Here is a 17,857-nt window from a genome sequence, read left to right as displayed (position 1 = left end):
AAATGATATGGGTTCACTTATGAGAATAGGTTGATAGTAGGAGCTATCGTACGTGAGCTACTGAAAAGGACTTTACGGTGATCGTTTAATTAGCACGATTATCCCGTCGACAACGTTTGAACAAATATTTTAATACATGAACCGAAGTGTGCCACTGTGCTTAATAAATGAACTTTTTTAATAAATTGTGATTATTGTTTAGTGATTCATGAAATTGATCCACCGATGCTTTTAAATTTCATTTTCCATGTAAGAGATGACTACATAAAAATGCTGCTCGTCAAATGTTAGCTCCAATATGGTTGTGGTAATTGAAAATTTCCTTTCGCGCCAGTTACAACGAACGAAATCGATCTGAGATGATTTATGGACTGATTATCATTTTTTTTCGTTAATATGGGTGATCCATGACCTCTCATTAATAGCCGCGTCTTAATCTTAATGCTTCGTTTGATTACAAAAGCGGTACCGATGATTGAATTTGAACCTATCAAATAAATTCATAAATTGGTAGGTACACTCTTAGAAGGGGTATATTGTTACGTATCTTAAAGAAAGAACCGCCTCCCTTTTTTATGTTTTATTGTAATTTTGACTAATTGCATTAAAATGGAAAGACAATAAGACGTGGTTTTTAGAGTTATGGATAATAATTGGCCAACATCAACTGCTATTTTGAGTCATCTAAAAAATAAAAACAAAAGAATTGCGATAGATGAAAACTTTTTAAGAAACTTGATTTTTGAATCGATTTCCACCAATTAAAATTTAAATATAATGGTTGAAAGGTATTGAATAGTAGTTTCGGTAGGATGCTTAGCACTCAAAATAAAATTTCATCATATACATCAGCTGGATATTGCTTGCCATTTTAAGAGAGACGTCATGAAACTAAAAAAAATGCAAAATTGCTCGCTACTATTAAAACAGCTCATCACGACATGCAATTATTAATGATTATTTATTTATAATGTTCGCCAGGAGAGAATGCCGATCACAGAACACCTGATGCCGGTCTACAATTGTATGTTTTTCATAGATTGTAGACCGGTGCTTTATGACCGGCATTCTCTCCTGGCGAGCATAATATTTTAGATGTGGTATCATTTCAAAAAAATTAAGTTAGATCCATTGGTAGGAAGTTAGGAAAACATGTATGCAATAACACTATAACACGCTTATATAGTCGTTTTCAAACCATTATATTTAAACTCTTTTTGGTGGCAATCGCTTCAGAAATAGAGATATAGAGTGTATACGCATTTTTGAGAAACTGCGATAAGCAGTCAGTCCATCGGTTAGGAAATTTCATAGTTACTTTGATATTTGTAATGGATTTTTATATGAGTTGCAGCTTGCTTAAAATTAGATTTCCGCACGACACAACTTTATTGCTATTTAACTGCAAATGGTTTATTCTAGCAAATTAAGTGTTAAATTGCAGTACAAAACGCCACGAAATCCATAGATCACATTTCTTTGAAGAGCCATGCAAGAGTATCTTCTACTATTCACGATTTTTAAATATTCATTGGTCCAAATAAATTTTTAATGTCGGTAATACAAGATTTAAAAATGAGCGTAGTTCAACCAGTTAGATTAATATGGTTTTCAGTATTTTTTGTTATCACAATGCTTTCGTTAGAAATTTTGATAGGTTTCTTTATCTACAATCGTGTACAAAGTGATATTGAAAAGAAGCTACTGAATGAGATACGGGAAGACATTTGCAAAAGGGAACTCGAACAAATACTCCTCGATAGAGAAAACTGGACACGAATGTGTGACACTGAAGGATTTACTGATGTAAGTAGCTATACGTATACCTTACAACATACAGTCTATGATATAAACCGATCTCATTTCAGCAAGCCAAAAGTAGGAGCCGAAGATTTATATTCTTTCCCAGAAAGAAAAAGAAACCGACAACACCATCTCCTTGTTCACAGTCGCAGGAACCGAATGGACGTCCTGGTAAACGAGATCACGAACCATCTGGGACACCTGGACCACCTGGGCCACCTGGGTTACCCGGACCACCAGGACCTGTCGGGCCTGGTAATAAAACCCCTGGGCCTCCTGGACCTCCTGGACAGCCTGGACAACCAGGACAAGCTGGACGTCCAGGCGAACCTGGGCCACCAGGTCTACCTGGACTACCTGGATACTCAGGGCCGTCCTTAAATGGTCAGGATACGTACAAAATTCCTGGACAACCAGGACTACCGGGACAGCCTGGGCGGCCTGGTGAACCTGGGCCACCTGGTCCGCCTGGAGCACCTGGATACGCGAGACCTTCCGGAAATAGTGATGACATGTACAAACCTGGACCACCTGGACAGCCTGGTCAACCTGGACCACCTGGTCCGCCGGGATTACCTGGATACACGGGATCTGGTGGAAACGGTAATGACATGTACAAACCTGGACCGCCTGGGCAACCAGGACGGCCTGGCGAACCTGGACCCCCTGGACCTGCCGGGCGAACACAACACGGAGAACCTGGACCGCCCGGTGCGCCTGGACCACCAGGAAATAAAGGAGAACCGGGACGCGCACAACAAATTACTGGACCACCTGGTCCGCCTGGTCCACCTGGACGACCAGGGCAGCCAGGATATGCAGAGAGACCCGGAAACGTCCCACCAAGTTATGGACAACCTGGTCCACCTGGACAACCAGGACCGCCTGGGCCACCTGGGCAACAGGGCAGACCTGGTTTCCTAGGACAAGCGGGAGCACCAGGCAAATAAATTTTCAGTTGTTACAAAGAAATTACTGTGCAATTTTTATAGGGTTACCAGGTCCGAGAGGAAATCCGGGTGATAAAGGCGTGGTAGGTCCCCCTGGACCGCCGGGACCGCCAGGTCGCAATGGATATGGCGGTGCACCAGGTGACAATGACGGTTGCTTTTATTTATTGTATTCTTCATCCACGATACAGGTGCACCCGGAGGAAAAGGTGAAGACGGAATACCGGGAAGGCCGGGAGATGGCGGCATTCCAGGCACACGAGGTAAAATTTAACGTTAATTCTGAACTAATAACTGTGCATTAAAGGTAAAGACGGACAACCTGGTCAAAAAGGTGAACCAGGGAGTCCGGGCAAAAACGGATATCCCGGCGTGCGAGGTAAAATGAAAACTTTCAGCTTATGAAGCAATAATTTTTTCTGAGCAGGTCCTCCTGGTCCACCTGGGCCCAGAACTTCGAGCGGAAGTGGCACGAAAGGTGATAAAGGGGACCCAGGTCAAATGGGGTATAGAGGAGAGCCAGGCCAAAGAGGATTTCCAGGTGTCGCAGGTAACGCCTCTGCAGTGTCCTTTTGCAAAATACTCCACCATCTCTCTATAGGGAAACCGGGAGATAAAGGGGCGCGTGGGCCACCTGGATATCCAGGATCACCTAATGGGCGAGTTGACCAAGCCGCAAGCCCTAAAGACACGGATACTTCTGTAGCCGCTAAACCGCAGCACTCGCATTCGCACGATACTTGTGATATGAAGAGCATGAAACCTCCGATCATTGCAAACAGACGAAGCAGAAAAGGCACAAAATTCAGACTGGAAGGATCAGGTATGGTAGCATTTCATGAGGCTATTCTCATATTTATAACCACAAAGCTTGCAATACGTACGGAGTTGGAGGACGACGCTCGTTTGGAACTGCTAATGCAACTTATACCTCCTTTATGGTCGATCCCACAACGACCGTAGACCAAGGCTCCTGCAAATTTTGGGCAACCACAAGTGACAATAGGAAATTATTAGAATTTAAAGATTCAATTGCGTTAAGCTTCAATCTTCCTTCCAGGTACCGTTCCTCACTTTTACCATCTCGCATTGATGATTTTTCAGAATTTACAACCTTGAGATTCCGTTTGATGGCAATTCCCATGTGATATATGCCGGGTACTTCTTCTACAAAATGAGCGGGCAAATACCGAAGATAATTAAATATAACTTGGAAAGTGGGAAGTCAACTTCAGTTTTAATACCTGGTTTTGCGAGTTGTACAATGCAGCCTTTGTATCTGAGTGGTATTAACTATATTGATCTCAGCATCGACCAAAATGGCCTGTGGGCTATCTTCTCTCATTTGCGTGAAGAGTCTACAGAGATTGCGAAGGTAATTTCAGTTAACTCCCAAATATGAATGAACCTTGAAATTTTTTAGATTAATCACGTGGATATGACCATCATCTACACTTGGGAAATTAATATTAGTAACAAGCACTTTATCGATATGTTCATTGCTTCTGGAATTGTGTTTACCGTCGATTATTCACCAACCTTCCAGGTCCAAATTAGTTGGGCAATCAACTTGATACTTAGCAATGTTACGAAAGTCAATATAATGGGAATTGACCAGACTGGGGATATAAGTGCTATTGCATACGATCATAAATATGAGGTGTAGTACTGTCATCCATCTAAGTAGCTACGTCAAACTAAGTAAGTCCTTGTTTTTGCAGGAGCTTTTGATTGTCGATGGCAAGGAGAGGTTGGTTTATCCGTTTTATTGCGGCGAGAGGAAAGGTGGCGCTCTTTACCGGCCACGTTTACGGTAGATTTGAATCAACTGGCGAACGTGGAAGATGTCGTGTCAGAAAAACTCGTCTTTAGTAGTTTTACTAGTTTATGATATTGTACAATATCCTAATATTAGTACCTATACTACAAATAAAATACGAACTTATAAGATTATTAAGAAAAGCATTTGCCCCATACCCCTCCGGTCTAACGCGAAGAGGGGCCACAGAGATAAATAATATTCACAAGTAGGCCTCCAGTAAAAAAAGGTGAAGAAACACTGCTTATTCGATTTCACCTCTCTAAAAAACACAATAAGAAAATAAATAGGAAACGGTACATTCACGTCCGACGTCCCGTTCACCCGCAATTCGCGTGTTTAGTTTTGACTCCACCATCAGGAAGATCTTGTCGAGGGCAACCACATTCCCTTTATCGGTACCCACTTCCAACGTCTTGTTCACTCGCAATTCGCATTTTGATAGATTTCGCTAAAAACCCTTCCTAAAATGGTACTTAATTTGAAGTGTGAAGTCGGATGTGGTATTACGACTAACCCTCATTTTTCGGTATACTACGAACGCATGGAACCAATCTAAGCCCAATCTTGGGCCCACTGATAGCTGCAGTAAACTTTTAACAACTTCCCTAAACCGGCACAAATTTCCCTGGAATACTCCAATTTATGTTCATGGCATAATAAAACGACAATATAAAGTAAAATGCAAAAGAGGCAAACAAAAGGGTATAACTAATTCCTAGACTAATTCTTTGAGCTAAATTTAATACAATTTACGTTAGCTGCTCGCACATTTGCGCGAAACTCCAAATACAAATAAAGTAAACAAATATAGAAAACGACCTCCTGGGCATGGCTATAGCATGTGCAAAACCAAATTTTAAACCTGATGTTAGTTTTACTTTTATTTAAAGTGTATATGTACGAAATTTCATTTAATTGCTTCCATAAATAAGAAACTACTACACATCCTACACAAAACCAAATTTGGAAAATGGCGCTACATCTGCATTTATTACAAGTGGCTAGGTATGTATCAAATTTCATTTATGTCTTACTAACCTATCATAGCACATTTTATATCTGTGATACGCGGGCATAAAGTACCACTTTATGCCCTAGGGCATTAAGTATCACCATAGTAACTCATTTATATCTACTTAATGACAAAACGAACAAATATTTGCAGGTCATTGAAAATTAGAAACGTCAATTATTAATTGTAAATACTTACTAAATCACAAGATTGGCCTTATTTCGTATAGTTTCTGGAACTTGTTGCTCATTCACGATGAATTGAATTATTTAAAATTACGTTTGACGTTGGATGGTTTCAATCACATTAACAAATTCGAACCACGCATACTCGATCAAACATAATGAATTATTTTGTAAACGAATTTTGACGAAGAAAACTATTTGTAAAACATAAAATTGTGTATGTACCACGGGCATAACCTGATGTTTATATTCTCGGGCGACTAAAAAGCTCTCGGGCCATAGGCCCTCGAGTTTTTTAACTCGTCGCCCTCGAGAATATAAACATCACTATTATGCCCTTAATACATAAATAACTATTAAACACCTTCATAAATAAAAAGGTTTGCAATTCGGTTTATAAATGGTCGAGATGCGAAATGTGAATGTCGATCGATTAGGCTCAATTTTTGGAATTGCATTTTATATGGCTAAAGCTATACGTATATTGAATTTCATGCAATTCTGTTCATAAATCACGGAGATGTCAAAAGGGCCTGCCTTATTTTTTGGGCTACATTGCCAATTCACGAACTCCGATCTACAAATTTGACAAAGAATCTACCTACAAAATTTTATCGTAATCCGCCCATTCGTTACCGAGATATCGTGCTAACGGACGGACAGACGGAAAGACGGACAGACACCGCAAAATTATAAACTCGCTAGGAGCTCGTCAATAATTGGCATTAGTCTGACGCACAATTTCCGCGGATTAATTTTAATTAATAATAATTAAAGTGTTTGTTTACAATGAACGTATACGTAAATATTTCATAAACCATAACTCGTACATATTCGTATCGTTTCCGTAAATTTTCTTCGCTGTGTACAATACACCAAAGATCATACTACATAGTGCTACATAGTAGTATAATCTTTGACCGTACGTAACTTTGAAACATTTTCAACTTTTGCGACTATGCGCAAGACTTGCATATCGCTTACGTATACGTACGTAAAAATTACGTTCATTATAAACACCTTCGTATATATGTTTCTATACAGTTCAACTTTACGAAATTTTTAAGTTTTATGTATATCTTACGTATACGTTCATTGTAAACAAGCACTAGACTTTTCATGTTCATAATCGACGTGCTCTAAATTGTAATTGACACCCCTGCAAAATTTATGAATATCAAAATCTACGTCCAAATTATTATCCCAAGCTGCAGCTTGCATTAAATTAGTTTTCCGCACCATACAACTTTACTACAAATAACATTCCTTAACAAATCAGGTATTAATTAAGGTACTAAATAGCTATGTACACATCAAAACTATTTTAAGAAATTTAAGACTCTGTTCACACTAATTACATTTTTGGATTCATTCATTTTCTTAAAGATCTTTCCTTGTATTAATAACTCTTTTAAAATGAGTACAACTCAGCCAATTAAGTCAATGTTGTACTCAGTTTGCTTTGTTGTCACAGTGTTTTCGTTAGAAATCTTGATAGGTTTTATGATTTACAAAAACCTTAAAAGTGAATTTGAGAACAAACTAATGATCGGGTTACGGGAAGATATTTGCAAAAAGGACCCAGGGAAAGTACTTATCGACAAAGAGAACTGGACACGGATGTGTAATACTGTTAAATTTAAGGCTGTAATTATCTATAAACAAGAATTAAAGCCATCTATAATAAAACCTTTCGTTATTTCAGAGTCCGAAAAACAGAAGCCGAAGATGCCTCTTCTTCCCCAAATATTCTAGCTACGGTTGGAAACCATCGTCAGTTTCGTATAGTTGGCCATCGTCGCAAGGATCGTCTGGATCTCCTGGGCGGCCTGGACAACCTGGACGTCCTGGGCAGCCAGGACAAGCAGGCATTCCTGGCCGGCCTGGATCCTCCCATGCGATACCTGGACCACCAGGCCCACAAGGACCACCTGGATTTCCTGGCCCTTCGGGACCACCCGGGAATTCTAACAAATTTCCTGGGCCTCCTGGATCACCTGGACGCCCTGGTGCACCCGGGCCACCTGGTCAACCTGGATTACCTGCCGAAAATAATCATCACATGAATCAACCAGGACCACCAGGGGAACCTGGGCGACCTGGTGCACCTGGCCCCCCTGGGGTGCCTGGATATTCTCCACCAGACACCAAAGTTGCTGGACCGCCTGGACAACCAGGGCGGCCTGGTGAACCTGGGCCCCCTGGCCTGCCTGGGGTCCCTGGATTTTCGAAACCTAGAGATGATCATGGCACGTACAGCCGTCCTGGGCCTCCTGGGCAACCGGGACAACCTGGGCGGCCTGGAGAACCAGGGCGGCCTGGTGAACCAGGACCACCTGGAGCACCTGGACATTCGCCACCTGCCGGAAACGCTCATGACATGTACACAGTACCTGGACCGCCTGGGCAACCTGGACGGCCTGGTGAACCTGGGCGACCGGGCCCACCTGGAGCGCCTGGACATTCGCCACCTGCTGGAAACGTTCATGACATGCACACAGTACCTGGACCGCCTGGGCAACCTGGACGGCCTGGTGAACCTGGGCGACCTGGCCCACCAGGGGCACCTGGATATTTGCCGCCTGCCGGAAACGCACATGGGATGTACACAGTCCCTGGACCGCCTGGGCCACCAGGGCGGCCAGGTGAGCCTGGGCGACCTGGCATACCTGGGGCACCTGGGTATTTGCCACCTGCCGGAAATGGTTATGACATCTACAAAGCTCCTGGACCGCCGGGGCAATCAGGACAGCCTGGCTCACCGGGGTCCCCTGGACATTCGGGGCCTGCCGGAGATTATCATGGCCTACACATGCTTCCTGGGCCCCCTGGACCACCAGGACAACCTGGTCGACCTGGTGAACCTGGACCGCCCGGACCTCCAAGTCGCTCGGAAAGACCTCCACACGATCCACCTGGAAGACCCGGTCCACAGGGACCTCCCGGTCGGGAAGGGCCCCCGGGTCGACCTGGACCACCAGGGCATAAAGGAGAACCTAGACAAACACAGCGAATTTCTGGACCGCCAGGTCCTCCTGGGCCACCCGGGCCGCCAGGGTTACCTGGACACGCGCTACAACCCGGCAGTGCTCAACCTGGCCCACCTGGACACCCAGGACCACCGGGACAGTTAGGAAGACCTGGTAAATAAAAATTCACCCATGACGAAGAAATTGCTTTGTATGCCAATTATTACAGGGTTACCAGGACCCAAAGGAAACCCGGGCGAAAAGGGAGCGGTAGGTTACCCTGGTCCCCCGGGTTCGCCAGGTAGTGATGGATATGTTGGTCCACCAGGTGACAACGACAGCTCATTTTGTTAACTTATATTGTTTCGCATGATGTAGGTGAGCAAGGCACCCCCGGAGAAAAGGGTCAGGATGGATTAACGGGAAAACCAGGCGATAAGGGATCCCCGGGCGCGCGAGGTAAATCTTAACCTTTTGATTGTAAAATGTTAACTGAATTTTAAAGGGGAAGACGGATTGCCTGGCCAAAAAGGTGATCAAGGATATCCAGGCACTCCAGGCAGGGATGGAAATCCAGGCGTTCGCGGTATGTACAAACACTTGAGGTTTACGATGCAGTGCTTTCTACTTAACAGGACCCGTTGGCCCGCCGGGAGCTCCGGGATCGAAAGGTGCGAATGGGAGTGGCTTAAAAGGCGAGAAAGGTGAATCTGGACCAATGGGAGAACAAGGACAAAGAGGATATCCAGGTGGAACAGAGCTGTTGCAATACATTTTTTAAAAGGTGCTCTATAGGAAAACCGGGAGAAAAGGGAGAATCTGGACCCAAAAGGCCGCCCGGAGATCCAGGTTCACATGGTACGCCTGGAGTGACGGATTCTTCAACTGCAGTAACCGGTAACTCAGCGGATCCACATTCGCACGGTAGTTGCGAATTAGAAAGCATGCGATCCCCAATCATTGCTACAAAACGAAGTGAGAAAATGACAACATTCATATTAAAAGAGCCAGGTATAGTAGCACTTCACATGTAGATTTTCATATTCATCACATACTTCAAAGCTTCCACATATTACGGAATTGGAGAAAAGCGCTCTCTTGGAACTGCTAATGTAACTTACACCTCCTTTATGGTCGATCCTGCAGCAGACGGGGATCGGGACTCTTGCAAATTTTGGGCAACCACAAGTGACAGTATGAAATTATTAGAATTCAAAAACGCAGTTGCGTTGAGCGTAAATATCCCTTCGAGGTATGGAGATCACCACAATTCCCAAATTACATTAATAATTTTTCAGAATTTACGACCTCGAGATTCCGTTTGGCGGTAATTCACATGTGGTGTACGATGGGTATTTCTTTTACAAAATGAGCGGACAGGTACCTAAGATAATTAAGTATGACCTGTACACTGGACGATCAACCTCCTTATTAATACCTGGATGTAAAATGCAGCCTTTATATTTGTGCGGTTTTAACCATATTGATCTGAGCCTCGACCAGAATGGGTTGTGGGCTATTTTCGCTCAGTCGAACGCAGATTCTACTGAGATTGCGAAGGCACTATTATCTAATTATCCCTGAAATGAACTTTTGAAAACAATTTTTTTAGATTAATTACGAGGATATGAGCATCATCCACACGTGGGAAATTGGTATAAGCAACAAGTACTTTATCGACATGTTCGTTGCTTCTGGGATTGTGTATACCGTCAATTATTCGCCAACTTTCGAGATACAAATAAGTTGGGCGATGAACTTGTTAAATAGCAATGTTACGAAGGTCAATATAATGGGAATTGAACAGACGGGAGATATCTCTGCGATTACATACGATCACAAGTATGAGGTATAGTGATGCCTTTAATTTAAATAAGTGAAAGTGACCACGTGTACTATTGCCTTTTTCAGATGCTTTTAATTATTGATGGCAAAGAGAGGATGCTTTATCGCTTTTATAGTCATAGCGATTCACCTGAATGGTAGGTTTTGTGTATCGAAGGACGGTGGTAGATGTCACGAAATTCTTGGAAAACAATTAGATGGGTTTAATTACTGTATTGGAACCTAATGTTTACCTACTACAAATAAAATACCAAAAGTATTTTTATGGAAAGCCATGTCCTAAGCCATATCCTTCTATTCCTACCTGCTATTATAAGTACTTCCTTCTTTTAGCTTCCTAGCTTGAGCTAGGCGGCTATATGCGATCACCGTTTTTTGGACATGTTAAAATTTCATCAAATGTCGACGTTTTAGATCATTTTAAACAACTTTTAAAAATTTTTTCCGTCTATATGTATGTGCGTTACGTTAGCAATTTTCCGAAGTAACGGCTCGACGGATTTTGTTCAAATTTTGGATATGTATATTAGACATCTGAAATGAAAAATAACGAACCGGATAATTTGAAAAAAAATTTTGGAGTGTCGCAACGGCATCGAACTTTTTTTTTAAATAGTAACCTAAAATTTTTTTAAGCTATTCGAAAGACCTTATTTTTCTGTGTGCAACCTATAAAAATTGTGCCAGGTTTTATTACAAAAAACTGAAAAAAATGTCAAAGTTAAAAAACTAAAATATTTAACACTAAATTAATTCTAATTAGGAATTACAGTTATTACTAATAAAATCTAAAATCAATAAACAAACATGAGCAAAATAAAAAAAAAAGAGATATAATGGCACGCGGTCACCCATCCGCTAGATTGCTAAATTTCGGTGATCGGACGAGAACTGGTGTTTTCAAAGTGCTATGCCTGTTGTCGAAAAAGTTACTCTTCTAAGGGAAACAATGTAGACTCTTTTTTTTTTAAAAAAAGAGCACACAAAAAAAGAATTAAAAATAACTTATTATCGCGATCTAATTAGAATTATTAATTTAAGAGGTAAACTTTGTTTGATTTTCCAAGTATACCTAACAATAGAATTGAATAAACGATAGTTTTGATGCAAGCATTTTTGCATAGAATATATTGTCATTTCTTTTGGACTACCAGTTCCGGGAAAGTGTAGGGCCACTTAATTTTTTCAAATAGAAACCTTGAATATTCTTATCCTACATCGGAAAATAATAAACTTTCGTGCGAAGCGTTTTTGTCTAAACTTATTATTTTTTGAAGACACTCTTCTAAAAGCGCTATTTTCGGATTGAGCCAAGAAGCTGTTCTGTCAAGAATTTGGCAACTGGTTAGTTTGTGCTTCTTGGGTTTCCTGAATCGATATTAGTAGGTACCTAATTGTAAAACTAATCCAACCAAGGCTTTTCTTTCCTAGTTTCTACGATACGTTTACCTAAAAACCAACCTCTATTACGAATATTCAAACTATATAATATTGCGACAACCGGCTATGAGAATTCATGAACTTCCCCAAGGGTTAGAAATGACAGTACCGACATCAAAGGACTTTCCGTTGCAGACTAATTGTATTCGAACGATCTCTTCTAACTCAGATTTGTTATATCGCCTTACGATTTTGAGTATACTTCATATATCTTGATTATATGAAGACTTTGCTTGCGCAAAAATTGAATTAATTCTTGCACTACGACAGCATTTCGAGTCTTGCGACGTTTTAACAATGTTTAAATTGAATGGGTTTAATAAAAGTTATTATTATTATTCTAAATTTTGATAGTAACCCACGCACACTAGGCATTTTTATCGATAATTGCAAAAACCTATTGAAATTTTATGATCCAGTAAACGAAACTTTAAATAATTTTATGTTAATAGCAATAATAAGTAAATTAAAAGGTAGAGCTTTGAGTTTCATAATGTTCTAGAATAGAATTTTACACAAGGGGGCCGCGCCCCCTCTAAGAATGAGTAAATAAATTACTCAAAAGCGACTAACACATCTTCTACTGCATGTGCATGCAGAAATTACAAAAAGTGTAGAAGTAGAGGATATATTGAAAGAATTTACTAGCAAAACTGCGGAAAGGCAGGGAATTGTTGGTTATATTTAATTTTTTATACTTGCTTTTCTTTACAATGCTCAATAGTGCAATAAATAGCAACAAAAATTTTGTAACGTACAGTATAATTAATGAGTTGGGAGCAAAATTGTCGTCTAACCTGGGCAATGATATAAATTTCCACCTGACGCCTTAAAATAGCACAGCTTAAGAGCATTTTATCAATATTTTATATGGAAAAGCAGTTTGACTCCCATCTTAAATACCTCTAATTGTAAAGAATATGGGTGGAACTTAAATTTGAGGGGTATAATTAAACCCCTTCTGACAACCAGATACCCGGACTTGCATAAAATATAACTGCCATTTGTTTTAGTTCGTCTAAAACAGGTTGTTATTTATTATATTTTTTATTTGCAGATCCAAAAATGTCTACAAAGCAATTAGTCCAAGAGCCCAGTAGGAAAGTATACCTTGAACGCCCGGACGATTCTAATAATTTTCATAGGATTCACCATAAAAAGTTGCATTAGAATCGACAACGGTGCCGGCGAAAATCCTGCCGAAAGCAGTTAAAAAAAATTAAATTCGCCCCTTACTTTTGGAAAATCTACTTTATTGTCCCGGACGTTCAGGAAGAGTACTAAAGGGTGCATATGGATGAGTTTTATCGGAAAAAGTCACGGTGCCGGGGCGCAACTTGCCGCAACCCTTGGCACCGCCACTACAAATGGGGTGGTAAATCGTACTAAACTACCTTTTTCTCCCGGACCAAAATGACCTATATGAAATATGTAGCTTGCGATTATACGAATATAAAAAACCAACGGTGCCGACTCTCAGGATGCCGGACGTCCTCGGCACCGTCGATGGAATCCGGGCGCGCGCGAGCCTATTGACACTGCGCCAATAAAAGATGGGGTAAATTGTAACAATCCAGCTTGTCATTTCGCACCAAAAAGTCCTTAATGAAAAATGTAGCTTAAGAGTAGACAGAAATTATAAGAAATCCGGGGGCGCGCAAAAGCCTTCTTTTCGTATCCGATCACTTCTGTGACTGCAAGAAAAACGATTTAAGTCCATTTTCTCAAACTTTACCACTTTTTTGTTAAAAAAAACAAAAAAAGACCCGACAAAATCGCTTTTAATTCTTAAACATTAACTTTTTGAAAAGTAAAAACCTTGACTTGTGTGGTTATGCCTAAAAGCAACCCAAAAAAGGTAGAAATGATCGAAGTTGACTCGCAATGATTCTTATGCCAAAAATGCTTTTTTGAAATCATTTTATTGTAATCAGAATCAGAATCGACGCTCAAAGGAGTAGGATCGCCCTCGAACCAAAAGGGTTCTAAAATATCTTTCATTTACCAGCCTCATTTCGTAGGATCGAGCGTGACACATTGTTTTTCTGCCGCATTTTTCCATATAGCAGTAACAAAAATCGTTCGGAGAATCTTTTGTTTTAATGATTTGAAACAAGGCGAAATCGTACACGAATCAAATCCTCTGATTTTCTTGAAGAGTTTCTCAGAATATTTTCTCGTCGCGAAAATTTTGTGGAATATATTTGATCTCGCGGTATCCACGGTGTTACATTTTTTCACCGAATACATAGGTAAGTGACGTGCATTCTTGCAATTTTTCAATTTTCACACTGTCAATAGTCTCGCGCGCGCTCGGATTCCATCGACGGTGCCGAGGACTTCCGGCATCCTGAGAGTCGGCACCGTTGGTTTTTTATATTCGTATAATCGCAAGCTACATATTTCATATAGGTCATTTTGGTCCGGGAGAAAAAGGTAGTTTAGTACGATTTACCACCCCATTTGTAGTGGCGGTGCCAAGGGTTGCGGCAAGTTGCGCCCCGGCACCGTGACTTTTTCCGATAAAACTCATCCATATGAACCCTTTAGTACCTACTCTTCCTGAACGTCCGGGACAATAAAGTAGATTTTCCAAAAGTAAGGGGCGAATTTAATTTTTTTTTAACTGCTTTCGGCAGGATTTTCGCCGGCACCGTTGTCGATTCTAATGCAACTTTTTATGGCGAATCCTATGAAAATTATTAGAATCGTCCGGGCGTTCAAGGTATACTTTCCTACTGGGCTCTTGGACTAAATAACAATAATTATTTTTTGGATGTAAAACGTGGCGGTGTTCCTGGCAAAAAAATTAAGTGGCATGCGTGCTCAATTTTATAATTGTAGTAGAAAAGTGTCTGTTAATAAATACACTTCACATGACACACAAAAAGATGAGCATAGCACAGCGGTGAAGACCTCTATAAGTTATTACATTGATTACTTATTGAGAAAAATCAAAATTAATCATTTTCAGAAGATTCAGTTCGAGCATGAACAAGAAGATGCTTGAAGGAAGGGACTCATCGAATCGGTTGAAAAGCGACCACCGATACTACGTGCAACGTCATACATTTTTTCGCCTTGTGCCTTTAATTATAAAGACTATACCCCTAGCTGAATTCATTAAGTTACCAGCTATAATTTTCATTTAAACTTTTTTTTAAAATTCTGATTCGTCTAAGAGCAATGGTCTTATAAACGATATTTTAAATAGTTACATTTTGCGTTCTTGCGGTATATGCGATATAAAATGCGCGAACGTCAAACAAAACGCACCGTTGTAAAGAGAATTAAAAATAGGAACTTTTTGAACAATTCCATTTTTTCCTATTTTGGGCCGTTTAAACATCGGTATCAACAGACGAATTTAGGGGTTAATTAGTAGTCCAAACTCTACAGAAAAACATAATTAGATGCTTTTTACCTTTAAAAGCTTGACGGGATGGATTTCTAAATCACTTTTGAGCGCGCGGGAACTCTACTATAAACGAATTCGAACAACGGTACAGCACCATCGAAAAAGAGCTACTTGCCATTTTTTGAGCATGTAAATATTAGCGAAATTATTAATAACAAATAAGTAAACCAAATTTTAGTATTTCCAAATGATCACTTTAAACTTGATGTTTAACTATCAAATTACGAAAACCATAAGATAATAACAATTCTAAATTCTCGCCTAAGAACAACTATCAATTTATTTCAGATTTTTTGAAAGAATACACTGTCAGAAAAAAAACTTATTGCATGTACTTCCATACAGACCAATTGTACGAAGATTTTAGCATTTGGATATTCAATGATTTTAGTAAAGTATTTATAGATAACTTTTCAGGAAAAAGGCCCCAAATTATTGCGTTGTTTAAGAATAGTCAATACGATAACAGACCTAGAAGAACAAATAATGTTAATAAAAAATTACCACAAAGGTAAGACCAATCACAGAGGTATAAATGAAGCTTTAAAAATAATTGTTATTGGAAAAATATGAAACCTATCACAAAAACAAATTTTATCAATTCTTGTGAAATATGCGCCAACGCATAAAATATGGTAGATATCCCCCTTACAGTCCATACCTACTTAAAACTGAAACTGCTAGTAAACCTTTTCAAAATGTACACTTGGATTTATCCTTTTATAACAACAAAAATTTTCTTACCCTAATGGACGCAATCTCAAGGAAAAACCGCGATCAATATCAGTACCTATTTAACGTTTTGATCAAATTTTTCATATCTTTTGGCGTACCCGAAAAAATCATAATTGACAAAGGTACAGAATTCAATAACGAGTAACGACACAGTAAAGGAAATTTTAAAGGTGCACAAAAATAAATGTTACCGAATAACTTAAAAATGCAAAAGCAAGAAATAGTAGGCAAACATAATAACCAAGGAAATGTCACCTTCGAGTTCAAAGTCGGACAAAAAGTATTCAAACAAAATCCAAATTCCTTCCGCGGTATAAAAAGCATAACATATTTTTAGGACGATTTAACTAATAACTAATAAATGATAAAAACAAAAGGAAGACAGTGCATATAAAAGAACTAATAAATGATAAAAACAAAAGGAAGACAGTGCATATAAAAGCACTTTAAAAAAAAACCTGTTGTTACAGGTTCCTCAACGGAACAAATGGCCAAGAACCCCCCAAATTCATTCCAATGAACGACAACCCTGACTTACCACCTTTAAAAATAGGTAACGCCCAAAATAAAATAGACCATTGGTGATTTATTCAAATTTACGATTCAAGCTTAGCGCTTCGCAATAGTTTCACAACGCTAAAAACGCTTTAGAATCCACTACTAATGCAATTATGTATAAGAACGAATTTCTCAACTCATATAGTCTCATTAATAATTTAGAAGAAAAAATGTATACACAGATTAAACACTTAAATCCTTTAGATCATAAAAGTAAAAGACGTGGATTAATTAATGGCTTAGGAACAATAATAAATGTTTTGACTTTGACAGGAAATCTTGATCAAGAAGCTCTTACTCTTACATGAACAAATTGAGCACGTTCTTAAAACTATTGAATTGGGACAAATTGAAACTCACAGCCATTTTCTGATTCAAATGGTATAACAGCTTTTCAAATTATATACGATGTTTTAGAGAACATCGAAACAGCGATTAGGTACTTTTTCAAAATTAAATACTTTTCATAACTCAATTTTCGATCCAAATTACCTGCTACAAGAAATGAATTTAATAAACCACCAAATGTATCAATAAACTCCCCTTTGAATCCACATTAGATAATATTTTACTGTCCGAAGAAATTATTGAAGGTAAAAGCTATAGCAAGGGAAACGAGACTGTTTTTGTTCCTTTAGTAGAAATAGAAAATTATAATTATTACAATTAATCTATTCCAAGCAATATTTCAAAAATCCAAATATTTAATCCTTAACAAAAAATCCTATATACTCTTCGACAACAAATGGCGAGAAATCACGTCAGGAGAATACATCTGAGGTTCAAATGCTAAGGATATTCCCAAAATACTGTATGCTGCCAAATACCCGTGTTAATTAATACGGTAAAAGTGCAAAAAGTGGAAGATAACAAGTGGATCGTCGTTACATTGTAGCTATTCAACAGTGTGATCAAAGTAAAGATAACGGAAAGATAATCGAACTTTCAAAAAAATAAATGGTAGATTTCAACTGCAAAATCACAACTACAATTTAAAACTATAAAAATTGACATAATTAATTTGAACGAAGAAAAAACAATTCAATGTGCTATAGAAGTGCAATATCACGGGTCCGTTAACTTGGCCCCCCCACTGAGAGATTTCATAGTCGTATTATTT

At 39.3% G+C, this 17,857-nt stretch overlaps 1 protein-coding gene across 1 annotated transcript; it reads left to right on the top strand.

Annotated features, from left to right (window-relative positions):
- The first annotated feature begins 1,445 nt into the window (after positions 1 to 1,445).
- On the top strand, positions 1,446 to 10,847 carry LOC116176436 (collagen alpha-1(III) chain-like). Its single transcript, XM_031495047.1, has 21 exons — positions 1,446 to 1,806; positions 1,869 to 2,745; positions 2,796 to 2,894; positions 2,945 to 3,016; positions 3,061 to 3,132; positions 3,181 to 3,303; positions 3,355 to 3,576; positions 3,624 to 3,813; positions 3,858 to 4,128; positions 4,177 to 4,413; positions 7,075 to 7,419; positions 7,478 to 8,915; positions 8,971 to 9,069; positions 9,120 to 9,200; positions 9,247 to 9,327; positions 9,377 to 9,490; positions 9,537 to 9,752; positions 9,804 to 9,993; positions 10,040 to 10,301; positions 10,354 to 10,590; positions 10,653 to 10,847. Exons 1-21 carry the CDS (start codon positions 1,552 to 1,554, stop codon positions 10,725 to 10,727), a joined length of 5,556 nt encoding a protein of 1,851 aa, XP_031350907.1. The 5' UTR covers positions 1,446 to 1,551; the 3' UTR covers positions 10,728 to 10,847.
- Positions 10,848 to 17,857: the final 7,010 nt, after the last annotated feature.

This window comes from Photinus pyralis, unplaced genomic scaffold (assembly GCF_008802855.1).
Source record: "Photinus pyralis isolate 1611_PpyrPB1 unplaced genomic scaffold, Ppyr1.3 Ppyr1.4_LG1, whole genome shotgun sequence".
Lineage (NCBI taxonomy): Eukaryota > Metazoa > Arthropoda > Insecta > Coleoptera > Lampyridae > Photinus > Photinus pyralis.
The sequence above is the reverse complement of the archived record's forward strand: the minus strand, read 5'-3'. Positions and strand labels throughout refer to the sequence as shown.

What these genes read in the sequence shown, in the direction of transcription:
- LOC116176436 (XM_031495047.1), top strand. Translation starts at nt 1,552, where the DNA reads ATGTCGGTAATACAAGATTTAAAAATGAGCGTAGTTCAACCAGTTAGA. An exon ending in TGGATATGGCGGTGCACCAG is followed by an intron (nt 2,895 to 2,944) that starts GTGACAATGACG and finishes TCCACGATACAG; the next exon opens with GTGCACCCGGAGGAAAAGGT. An exon ending in AGTCTACAGAGATTGCGAAG is followed by an intron (nt 4,129 to 4,176) that starts GTAATTTCAGTT and finishes GAAATTTTTTAG; the next exon opens with ATTAATCACGTGGATATGAC.